Source organism: Heteronotia binoei, chromosome 3 (assembly GCF_032191835.1).
Source record: "Heteronotia binoei isolate CCM8104 ecotype False Entrance Well chromosome 3, APGP_CSIRO_Hbin_v1, whole genome shotgun sequence".
Classification (NCBI taxonomy): domain Eukaryota; kingdom Metazoa; phylum Chordata; class Lepidosauria; order Squamata; family Gekkonidae; genus Heteronotia; species Heteronotia binoei.
Genome location: NC_083225.1, coordinates 95,448,033 through 95,460,740, shown reverse-complemented (window position 1 = coordinate 95,460,740; position 12,708 = coordinate 95,448,033). Strand labels below are relative to the sequence as shown.

Sequence of the window (12,708 nt, the reverse complement as noted above, 5' to 3'; positions counted from 1 at the left end):
CAGGACATGTGCATATGTGGACATAGATGTGTGAGGGCTTCCATGATATGTTGCACCAGGAGCCCTTAGCATGGCATCCATGGGCACCATGGTGCCTGCCAACACCTTTCCTAGAATTCATCAAGTGTTTTTAGAAATTGAGTGGAGCCAGCTGAGACCTTTTGCTCAGTGGGCCTTCTAATTGGCCATTGGAGATGTGATTGGCTATGCAGATTATTTTTTTTTAAATGGCTTCAGCGGCAACAGCTAACACAATACAAGATCTTCACTGCTTGACTGGGTTGCTGTGCATAAGCTCAAGTATGCTTTTAAACAAAAGGTTTATTTTAAATGGCATCCAGTTAAGTAGAATTTCTTCCTGAAATGTTGAAGAATTTCTATTACAGTTGTTCCTAGCCTCACTTTCTAATAGGGGTTGGAGGCAGGGAAATGGAACACTGTTGGTACTACAGCATTACATTGCTTGGGAAAACTCAGAAGTGATGTCATGCCATGGAGGAATTGCCAGAATTGCTATTGTTTCAGGCAAATCCTAGAGCAGCATGATGTCACTTCCAAATTTTCTCTGAAAGTGATGTAATGCTGAACGCAAACTTGGCACATTATAGACTACAAATTCAAACAGGCTATCTCTGTGCTGCCATTGGTTAATTACATTGCCCCACAATGTCTTTCCACCATCTATATAAGTTGTAACCAGTAATGAACTTAGAGGGGTTCATTTGAATACTCAGAGTCAGATCTCAGGAAACTTTTTCTCATCTTCTTAACCAAGTTTTACAAAGCATTAACTAACTTCAGACAAGCGGATTACCCCAGTGCTTCAACATTTGTCTCTGTTTAAAAACTCCTTTATAGAAAAAAGGGCCTCTAAAAATACCAGGTGCACAAAATCATTATTATTATTATTTGTCTTCTGAAATGATTTGTAGTTTCTGCCATTCTGAACAGTCAATAACAATTATCCTGTCTGTATTCTGTTCTGTTGCAGGACATCATTCTTTCTCCCCAGTTGACTCAAGTTTTTTTGGTCTGGAACAAGATTTAGAAGTGGGTTCTGTGTCAGAGGTAAATGAAGCAATGTCATTGATATTTATGACACACTTTCCATAAACATAAAAAAAGATTTCAATATAGCTTTCTCAAGAGGCTGAGAAATGTAAAATTGTTCATTCTGGGTTTTTGCCCTTAACTATCTGTATCTTTCTTAATAATCTTTTGAGAATACCCTGAAAATAGAGATACTTTTTGTAAAAGAAGCTGTATTTTAATATCAAAACCTTGAACAAAGAGGTTAATAACTGCAAAATGATGACACAGCACTTTCTGGCCTGTTTGGTCTAAAATTTCCTCTGGGACTTCATTGAAGGCTGCCATTGTATTTAAAACTTTCTTTTGCTTATCTAAAAGGTTAAAGCTGGACATTGCAAAGCAGATATAGATAGTAGCCTCTCAGTGCTATTTTTTGAAAATGAAATTGAAAAAAGCTGTGGGATAGTAGTGATTTTGATCAAAGACAGTGTAGCAGCCCAGAATGTTGGATGTCTGGGGAGAAGGCTGGCTGCAGCTGAGGGTGGCTGCCATAATTGTATTTTAATTGTATTTTTAAATGTTTTAAACTGAAGTGTTTGAATTATTATGTTGTAAGCCGCCCTGAGACACTTAGGTGAGAAGGGCAGGGTATAAATCCTAATATAAATAAATAAATAAATAAATAATGTGATGAAAAACAGGTAACACGATTTCCTAATACTCAATTGTTTTAGTTTAATAAAAATAATTATATTGCATTGTAAAAATGTACTGCCAAATTGTATCATATTTTAAGCATAGCATTCTGAATTTCTTTAATTACAAATGAATGTCAATTCAACAGGACATATAATTGAGCATAGCTGTGTTTTACTTCCGTGCTACAGGCAGACTGATGCCTCCCCTCATCACATCAACAAACAAAAAAGTTAGCTTCTCACCTCCCCGCCTTCCAATATAAAAACTAAAAGCAATACTCTGTTTTATGGGCTAGAATCCAGCAGCATGAAGCTGATATGTAGCTGGAATTCAGAAATACAACAACAAACATGTCTCTCTAACTAAGAGCCTGTGATTTAATAGTGGATTTCAGTAAGGGTTGCATGCAATAAAATACAAAGTAATTTCACTTGCCTTCTTTCACTCTCACACACAACACATGCCCCCCCCCCCACTGTTTTCATCACTTTGAGTTGACACCTGGGTTGGATGCAGAAGAAGAGCCCTTCTGAATCAGGCCAATGATCCATCTAGTCCAGCATTCTATTTTCACACAGTGGTCAAATCATTGCCCTGGAGAGCCCACATATAGGTCATAGTAAACCTTTGATGCTGCCTCCTAGCACTGATATTCATTGTTTTGCTGCTTCTATACATGCAAGTTCTGTTGAGAGAGCCAGTGTGGCATAGTGGTTAAGAGTGCCAGACTTTAATCAGGAGAACTAGGTTTCCCTTCCACATGAAAGCCAGCTGGGTGACCATGGGTCAGTCACAGTTCTCTCAGAACTCTCTCAGCCTTCCCTGTCTCACAGGGTATCTGTTGTGGGGAGAGAAAGGGAAGGTGATTGTAAGCCACTCCAAGACTCCTTCAGGTAGTGAAGGGCAGGGTATAAAACCAACTTTTCTTCTTAGTTACTATCACAGCCATTGATGGATCTCTCCTCCATCCATCTAATTCACTCTTAAAGCCATCTATGCTGATGGCCATCACTATTTCCACTACTAGAAAATTCCACACAATTCATATAATTTGTTGAGTAAAGAAGTATTTCCCTTTGTCTGTCCACAACCTATTGCTTATCAACTCCATTGGATTCTTCCAAATTCTAGTGTTCTGGGAGAGGGGGGAAAAACTACTTTCTCCACTCCATGAATAATTTTATAAATTTTTCTTACATCTCCCCTCCCTCCCTTGTTGTTTTCCTGGACTGAAAAATCCCAGACTCTTTAGGTGCCCCAGCCCCTTAATTATTCTGCTTGCCCTCTCCTGTACCTTTTCCAGTTCTATAATATCCTTTTTGAGATATGGGAACCAAAATTGTACACAGTATTCCACATTGGGGCTGCACCACAGCTCTATATTTTAACAGCTGTTAAAATAATGATTTATTATTAATCCCTTTCCTAATTATGCCCAGCATGGAGTTTCCCCTTTTGTATTGCTGCTCCACACTGAATTGACATTTTCATCAAGCTGTCCACCACAACCCCAAGATCTCTTTCCTTCTCAGTCTTGGCCAGTTTGGATCCTAACATCATATATTTAAACTGTAGATTTTTAGCTCCAGTGTGCATCACCTGACACCCAGAGTGAACTTCATTTGCCATGTTGTTGGCCACTTACTCAGTTTATAGAGGTTGTCCTGTAGTTTTCACAATCCTCCTTGGTTTTTACCATTCTGAAAAATTTAGTATCATCTACTAACATGACTACCACTCTGCTCACCCCCAATTCCAGATAATTTCTCAGTACATCAGAGGAGAGAAATTGTATGTGGGGTCCCCTTTAGCAGCAGTGTGCAAGAGCATTTTTATTTATTTTCATTATTAATAGTCTGCCTTACTCACTGGGATTCAAGGATGGATTACATAGAATGAGTCAATACAAGAAACAGGATGAGACATTAAATAAACAATGCAATAAGATTAGGGATGCAGAACCAACTAGAAATCTGAAGCAAAGCATAAATATTAACATGACACATTAAATGATGGAAATTTATATAGCATCACTACTTACAGCAAGCTATACACAGTATTATAGACAACAGTCCCTACTCCTTTATCCAAGTAACTTTGTGAATCATTTTGTACAGTGCAACCTGTGTAGAAAAGCTCTCTTTAATAGTTCAGTTTTGCATAATTTGAGGAAAGTCAGGAGAGTGGAAGCCTTCCTGACCGCCTCAGGCAGGCTGTTCCAGGGGGACAACAACAGAGAAGGCATGTCTATGGGCAATTGTTGATTATGTCTGTTTGTAGGCTGATACCTACAAACACCTACAGGAAGCCCTGATTAGATAAGAGAAGCTATCAGGACAGTGCATAGGGGAAGATGCCATCCCTCAGCCCCGTGAAGGGCTTTGTATGTGATAGCCAAACCTTAAACTGAATCCAGTAACTGATGGGCATCTAATGGAGTGACTACATAATGGGAGTACTATGCATGCTCCATCTAGCTTCTGATAACAGCCAAGCCATAGAGACCAATGTTCGGCACATTACAGTAGTCTAGTCTTGATACTACTGTGGTATGAATCCGGGTTGCCAGAGCATCCATCCAGGCAAGGGACCACTTTATGGGCTAGTCTGAGTTGGGAGAACACTTTTTTTTTGTAGCTGCATTAACTTGCTTCTTCAACAATAATATCATGTCCAATATGACCCCAGTGCTCTTAACTGAGCCAACAAGAGTCCACTGAACTCAATCAAAAGTAGAGAATGTCCTTCAAGATCTCTGCCTTCCCAACCAACACTACTCCTGACAGTTTCAGTTTGTTCACTTTCATCCAGTTAACCACAGCATCCAGGCAGTTATTAACGACCTCTACCACATCACCAGGAGATTTAGAATACAGATATATAGAGCTGGGTATCACCTGCATATTGATGACAATCAGCTCCAAAGCTACAATTTGTCCTAGTGCTTTACAGAAAGATTGAAAAGCAGAGGTGATAGAATTGTTTCCTCTGGAACCTCACAAGTTCACACACTGATGATAGCTGATTTTCAATATCTGCTTACATATTCCTATGCCTCAACTTTACACTTCTTAGAGGGATTTTTTTTTGCTATAGTAGTTGCATATTTTGCTTTATGCCAGCTTTCAAAAATCTCTTACACCTTCTGCCACACTATCATCATAAAAACAAACCTTAGCAATGACAGAGATATCAATGACTAGATATGGTACCTATATAATATTTGATTCCTGGGATTTCAGGTCTCAGAACTTATGCCGTTGGAAACCTTTCTATTTACTGTCCTCATTCTAAGGTATCTCAGAGAGTCTCCATAACTTGTTACAGTGAGTAGAACAGTGCTAGCAAACTAATCGTATGACTCACCAGACCTTGGTGACATGGTGAGTCATACAATTTTTTTTTCTTTGTTTGTGGCTCTGATAAATAAATGAGTCTTCTGATATTACTTTCCCTTTCAGGGTAACACAGAGGTTAGCTGTGTTGGCTCATAGGTGGTGGCTCTTAGAATGGACATCTGTTTTAGTCTCTTTGATTTGAAGCTGAGAACAATTAGTGTTGAAATAACAGCTCAAAGTCACATCAACTTTAGGCTGTCTCTTCATTGAAAGAGTCAGGCAACTGCAGGAACAATAAAGCATCAGAAACTTTGAAGCAGATCAATTTCATAATGACCTAGTCTGTAAGTTCAGGTGCTTTTTACCAGAGAAGGGTATAAGTTAATGAGAAGTGCTATCTTAGCAATTCTGTAGTTCATCAACAAGCTTTAAAAATATACCTTTTCCTGCAGGTGTCTTTATAAACTCAGGTTTACCCTTGAGAAGAGCCCCATGGTGCAGAGTGTTAAAGCTGCAGTACTGAGTTCTAAGCTCTCCTCACGACCTCAGTTCGATCCCAGTGAAAGTTGGTTCAGGTAGCCGGCTCGAGGTTGACTCAGCCTTCCATCTTTCCCAGGTCCGTAAAATGAGTACCCAGCTTGCTGGGGGAAAAGTGTAGATGACTGGGGAAGGCAATGGCAAACCACCCTGTAAAAAGTCTGCTGTGAAAACATTGTGAAAGCAACGTCACCCCAGAGTCGGAAACGACTGGTGCTTGCACAGGGGACCTTTCCTTTTTCCTTACCCTCGACTTCAATTTCTGGGCCAGGAATAAATGATGACAGTTTTGCTTATTCGTAGCTGTAATATAACTGTTAGTATATTACATTTATATACCCACCTTTCTCCTAGGCATCCTGGGACTTATGAAAAGTGTTGTTTAAGAGCTGTATAAATATTAGTATTTTATCCTCTTACGCTTTTCAGTGTTTTGGAAATTTTGAAAGTTCTATATAACCACAATTATAGGAGGAAGTTGACGGAATCCTCTCCTCTGCGCCCCCTACAACTTGTGATTTGGACCCATGCCCCTCCTGGCTAATTAAATCCTGCCTGAGGGAGCTAGATTGTCCTTTACGGGACATCATAAATAGATCCTTCTCGGAGGAGCGCTTTCCATCATCCCTGAAAGAGGCTTTGGTCCGACCCCTCTTGAAAAAAAGTACAGCAGACCCGGCCGAATTGGCAAACTACCGACCGGTCTCTAATTTACCGTTTTTAGGTAAAATAATAGAGAGGGCAGTGGCGTCGCAGTTGCAGAGCTTTCTGGATGACGCTTGCCAGTCCGGCTTTCGCCCGGGCTATGGGATGGAGACAGTACTGGTCGCCCTGGTAGATGATCTCCAACGGCACCTGGATCGGGGCGGTGTGGCGGTGCTGATGTTGCTAGATCTGTCGGCCGCGTTCAACACGGTCGACCATCGGTTACTGACCCGCCGCCTCGCCGACATAGGGGTGAGGGGGTCTGCCTTACAATGGCTCTCCTCCTTCCTCGAGGATCGGGGACAAAGGGTGGCTATTGGGGGCGAGCGGTCCCAGAGGTGCACACTGGACTGTGGAGTGCCCCAGGGGGCAGTTCTCTCACCAATGTTATTCCATATCTATATGCGCCCTCTTGCCCAGATTGCCAGGAGATATAGACTTGGGTGCCATCAATATGCAGATGACACCCAACTCTATCTGCTGATGGACGGCCGGCCTGACTGCATCCCTGAGAATTTAGACTGGGCCTTGCAGGATATGGCAACTTGGTTGAGGGGGAGCGGGCTGAAATTGAATCCAGCGAAGACAGAAGTCCTTTGTCTGGGTCGGGGCGCTCGGGAAGGGGAAATACCTCTTCCGGTCTTCGACGGGGCCGGGTTAGGAGTCTGGGAGTTTTACTGGAGCCTTCATTATCAATGGAGGCCCAGATTGCAGCCACTGCCAAGTCAGCCTTTTTCCACCTAAGGCGGGCAAGGCAGTTGGCTCCCTTCCTAGAGCGCCAAGATCTGGCAACGGTACTTCACGCAATGGTCACCTCGAGACTGGATTACTGTAATGCCCTCTACATGGGGCTGCCTCTGTACCGAACCCGGAAACTGCAGCTGGTGCAGAATGCAGCGGCTAGACTGTTGCTGGGGCTTCCTAAATGGGAGCACATACAGCCTGGACTGCGCGAGCTGCACTGGCTGCCAGTTATATATCGGGTTCGTTACAAAGTACTGGTCATTACCTTTAAAGCCCTATATGGTCGAGGACCTGTCTACCTTAGGGACCGTCTCTCCCCATATGAACCCCAGAGAGCACTGAGGTCAGCCGGAAAAAACTTGTTGACTACTCCCGGACCGAGAGAGGTGAAGCTGCAATGCACCCATAACCGGGCCTTCTCCTCTGTAGCCCCGAGCCTATGGAACCAACTTCCAGAGGAAATGCGGGCCCTGCGGGATCTTGAACAATTCCGCAGGGCCTGCAAGACCTTCCTCTTCAGACTGGCTTTTGCTGACGAAGAAAGAAATTGCTAATGATAACCGCCATCATAAAAGAACAATAGTATTAGCACTTTATTAACTTAATTATCTAATTTTTAAACTTAATCAGAATTTTAATGTTTAAATGTAATTTTGTTTTCTTTTGCTTTCCTTGTATAATTGAAATTTGTATGATGTTGTTAGCCGCCCTGAGCCTGCTCCGGCGGGGAGGGCGGGATACAAATAAAATTATCTATCTATCTATCTATCTATCTATCTATCTATCTATCTATCTATCTATCTATCTATCTATCTATCTATCTATCTATCTATCTATCATCTATCTATCTATCTATCTATCTATTATTGGGTGAAGAGAGGAAGTCACACATTTGATCTCAGTTGCCGGTGATGTCTTGAGGGGCAAAGCAAAGTTTAGATGTTGGCTTATTTATACACACAAACTCATGAATTTGCCTCCAGGCACTAAAGCAGAGTTCTTTCATATCATCTACTACCTGACCCTTACAACTATTTATTTATTTAGTGGACTTATATCCCGCCCTTCTCACCGAAGTATCTCAGGGCGGCTCACAGCATAGTGATTCATACAATTCGATTTAAAACATTTACAAATACAATTAAAACCATAATTAATAAAACAAAGATAAGATAAAATCAGCGGTCTATAAAAGCATTTTGTTCCATCCAGAGGTGTTCTCATTATCAGTTAGGTGTTATAGGCCTGCCGGAAGAGGGCTGTCTTACAGGCCCTGCGGAACTGCCCTAGGTCCCACAGGGCCCGTACCTCCTCCGGCAGCTGGTTCCACCAATGGGGTGCCGCTATTGAGAAGGCCCGATCCCTGGTGGATTTTAGGCGGGCCTCCTTTGGCCCAGGGACTACCAACAGGTTTTGTGAACCCAAGCGTAGTACTCTCTGGGGAACGTGTGGGGAGAGACGGTCCCTAAGGTAGACAGGTCCTAGGCCATATAGGGCTTTAAAGGTAATGACCAACACCTTGTACTGGACTCGGAATATTACTGGCAGCCAGTGCAGATCCCGGAGCCCCGGCCGAATGTGCTCCCATCTTGGGAGCCCTAATAGCAGCCGGGCAGCAGCGTTCTGCACCAACTGCAGTTTCCGGGTCCGGCACAAGGGTAGCCCCATGTAGAGGGCATTACAGTAGTCCAACCTCGAGGTGACCGTAGCATGAATCACTGTTGCTAGGTCGTCGCGTTCCAGGAAGGGGGCCAACTGCCTCGCCCGCCTAAGATGAAAAAAAGCGGACTTGGCAGTGGCTGCTATCTGAGCCTCCATCGTCAGAGAAGGCTCCAATAGCACCCCCAGGCTCTTGACCCTGCCCGACGCTGTCAGCGGCGCGCCGTCAAAAACTGGCAGGGGGATTTCCCTTCCCAGGCCGCAGCGACCCAAGCAAAGGACCTCTGTCTTCGCCGGATTCAGTTTCAGCCCGCTCAGTCTAAGCCACCTAGCCACTGCCTGTAACGCCCGGTCCAGATTTTCTGGGGCGCAGGCGGGCCGGCCGCCCATAAGCAGATAGAGCTGGGTGTCATCAGCATATTGATGACAACCCAGCCCGTACCCTCGGGCAATCTGGGCAAGGGGGCACATATAGATGTTAAATAACATCGGGGAAAGTACCGCCCCTTGAGGCACGCCGCAATCAAGCGTGTGTCTCTGGGACTAGAGATGCCAGGGATTGAAACTGGAACTTTACACATGCAAAGCAGAATTGCTACCATGGATCTGCAGCCCTTTCTGCTGAACTGCACTTGTCCCCTCCTGCAAAGCCTAAAACAAAGTTTTGTTTTGTTTAACATCCATTTTGATTCCTTTGATTTCTTTCCAACCTCTGAGACATATTTGAAGCCTTTAAAAAAACTAATCAATTTGGCCGAATTGATCTAGGTTGCAGTCCAATATGAATGCTGAGGGAGTGAGTATTTGCCCCATGCCAGCACATTCTCATTTTATTTCCTTTTGCATTACCCTGTACATTCTGGGTCAAGCAGAATACAGCATGATGGGATCAACACTTCTCATGTCAGTCTGGGAGCAAGACTTGGAAGTTGATTCTTAGTCTGAAAAGTGATCACCATGAAAAGAAATGTACTACTTATGCAATAACATGTGTACTTGAGTAGAAAATTGTGACATTTCCTTGGATATTACAAAAAAAAAATCATTATCTTCCAAGCAATTGATCTTATGGTCAGGCGACGGACCTAGTGTCTTCCATGGCGACACTGGGACTCTCTCAATTTGTTGTAACCCCCACTCACCAGGCCGGACACATGTTAGACCTGATCTTCGCGGCCGGGATTGTAGTGAGCGATATAACCGCAGAGGTAGTGCCATGGTCGGATCACTTCGCCCTCAAGGCCCGTGTAAATATGCCCCCCCAAACCTGTTTAGGCGAGGAGCCGATTATGGCTCGCCCGCGGAGCCAAATGGACCCGGAACGGTTCCAGATGGCTCTGCGGGACCCCTGGCCCTCTGGCGACTCCCTCGATGGCCTGATTGAGACCTGGAATAGCCGGCTCTCTAGGGCCATCGAGGAGATCGCACCTCGGCGCCCTCTGCGACCTCGGACTAAGCTGGCTCCGTGGTACACCCCGGAATTACGCCAGATGAAACAAGGCCTTAGACGGCTAGAGAGGCAATGGCGACGTACTCGTGATGAGGCGATTAGAACATCTTACAGGAAGTTTATGAAGTCCTATGAGATGGCAATCAAGGCCGCAAAGAAAACATACTTTGCGGCTAGGATTGCATCTGCAAATTCGCACCCAGCCCAATTATTTAGAATAATTCGGAATCTGACTACATTGCCTCAAGGCAATTCAAAAGCTAAGGAATTGGAAATTGGCTGTGAGGCTTTTGCGAAATTCTTTGCGGACAAGGTCCAATCGCTCCGCCAGGACTGCCCCGCCAATTTGGAGGCAGTAAGTGGACTCGAAGCCCAATGCGTGTCTTCTGATTTAACTCTGGATTGCTTCGACCCGCTCAGCTTGGAGGAAGTCGACAGAATTCTTGGCACTGCACGATCCACGACTTGTGACCTGGACCCATGCCCCTCCTGGCTAATTAAAGCCTGCCAGGAGGAATTAAGATATCCTATACGGGATATTATAAATCGATCCCTTTCAGAAGGTGTTTTTCCAACACCCCTGAAAGAGGCATTGGTCCGCCCTCTCTTGAAAAAACCGTCATCAGACCCGGCCGAATTGGCACACTACCGGCCGGTCTCAAATTTGCCCTTTTTAGGCAAAATTATCGAGAGGGCCGTGGCGGTGCAGTTACAGGAATTTCTGGAGGACGCTTCCGTCCTAGACCCATGCCAGTCCGGCTTCCGCCCAGGCCATGGGACAGAAACAGTCCTGGTCGCCCTCATGGATGACCTCCGACGACAACTGGATCGAGGCGGCTCGGCGGTATTGCTGTTGCTAGACCTATCGGCTGCGTTCGATATGGTCGACCATCGGCTGCTGACCCGCCGCCTCGCCGACGCAGGAATTCGGGGGCTAGCCTTACAGTGGCTCTCCTCCTTTCTTGATGGTCGGGGACAAAGGGTGGCAATTGGGGGGGAGCTGTCTCAGAGGTACCCACTTCATTGTGGAGTGCCTCAGGGAGCAGTTCTCTCCCCGATGCTGTTTAACATCTTTATGCGCCCCCTTGCCCAGATTGCACGGAGGTATGGGCTGGGTTGTCATCAATATGCAGATGACACCCAGCTCTATCTACTGATGGGCGACCGGGCTGGTGATGTCCCTACAAATTTGGACCGGGCATTACAAGCCGTGGCTGACTGGCTCAGGCTGAGCGGGCTGAAGTTGAATCCGGCGAAGACTGAGGTCCTTTGCGTGGGCCGCGGCGGACCAGGAGGGGAGATTACTTTACCGGCCTTTGACGGTGCGCCACTGGTACCAGTGCGCAAAGTCAAGAGCCTGGGAGTGCTACTGGAGTCCTCCTTATCAATGGAGGCCCAGGTGGCCGCCACTGCTAGATCCGCCTTCTTTCATCTTAAGAGGGCGAGGCAGTTGGCTCCCTTCTTGGAGCGCACCGACCTAGCAACTGTGATCCACGCAACGGTCACTTCGAGGTTAGACTACTGCAATGCCCTCTACATGGGGCTGCCCTTGTACCGAACACGGAGACTTCAGGTAGTCCAGAACGCGGCGGCCAGGCTGCTGGAGGGACTACCACGGTGGGAGCCTGCGCGGCCTGGGCTGCGGAATCTGCATTGGCTGCCGGTTGTATACCGTGTTCGCTATAAGGTGCTGGTTATCACCTTTAAAGCCCTATATGGCCGAGGACCTGCCTACCTAAAGGACCGCCTCTCCCCATATATGCCCCAGAGAGCACTGAGGTCTAGTTCTCAGAACTTACTAACAATCCCTGGGCCAAGAGAAGTTAGGTTGAAGGCTACTAGGGAGCAGGCCTTCTCGGTGATAGCCCCTCGTTGGTGGAACGACCTTCCAGAGATGGTGCGAGCCCTGCGGGACCTGAACCAATTCCGCAGGGCTTGCAAAACATTTCTTTTCCAGCTGGCTTTCGAGATAGAACCTGATTAACCCAACGAGCGGACATCTAGCCATCTTGTGTACATTATGATTACAGCATTTAGCACCTATTTTATATATTTTACCTATTTTAAATAACTTATTTGTAATTGATATATTTAAATTGTTCATGTTGTTTTATGTGAATCATGGGACTCCCATGTCTGTTAGCCGCCCTGAGCCCGCCTGGCGGGGAGGGCGGGATATAAAAATAAAATATTATTATTATTATTATTATTATAGACTCTCCAAATATAGCTTCTGACCTAAATGTATGTTAGTGCCAAGTGCTGAACAAGACATGCCTAGAAGACATATTTACCACTAAAAAAATCTGGAAATGTTCAGCGCTTATTGGAGAGTCTTTTAAAAGAAATTCTACAGGCTTCAGCTGTGAGTCAAACAAATTTAATATTTGTCAGTTACTGTCAATAAATTAGATGGTAAATTACTGTTCTCAAGCAACCTTGACTGTGATTATAATTAGCAAGGGTAGTGTAGGAAATCTGAAAGACAAGCATTGCTGAAATTTGGCAACTTTCCAAGAAAGACCCTTCCATTAACAATTAAAA

General features: G+C 45.0%; 1 protein-coding gene across 2 annotated transcripts in view; it reads left to right on the top strand.

Annotated features, from left to right (window-relative positions):
* Positions 1–12,708, top strand: part of IGSF5 (immunoglobulin superfamily member 5) — a 106,111-nt gene that overhangs the window by 77,362 nt on the left and 16,041 nt on the right. For both annotated transcript variants that reach the window (XM_060235130.1, XM_060235128.1), the window contains one exon: positions 992–1,068. In XM_060235130.1, coding sequence (XP_060091113.1) covers positions 992–1,068 — 77 coding nt within the window. The remainder of the gene's footprint in view (positions 1–991; positions 1,069–12,708) is intronic.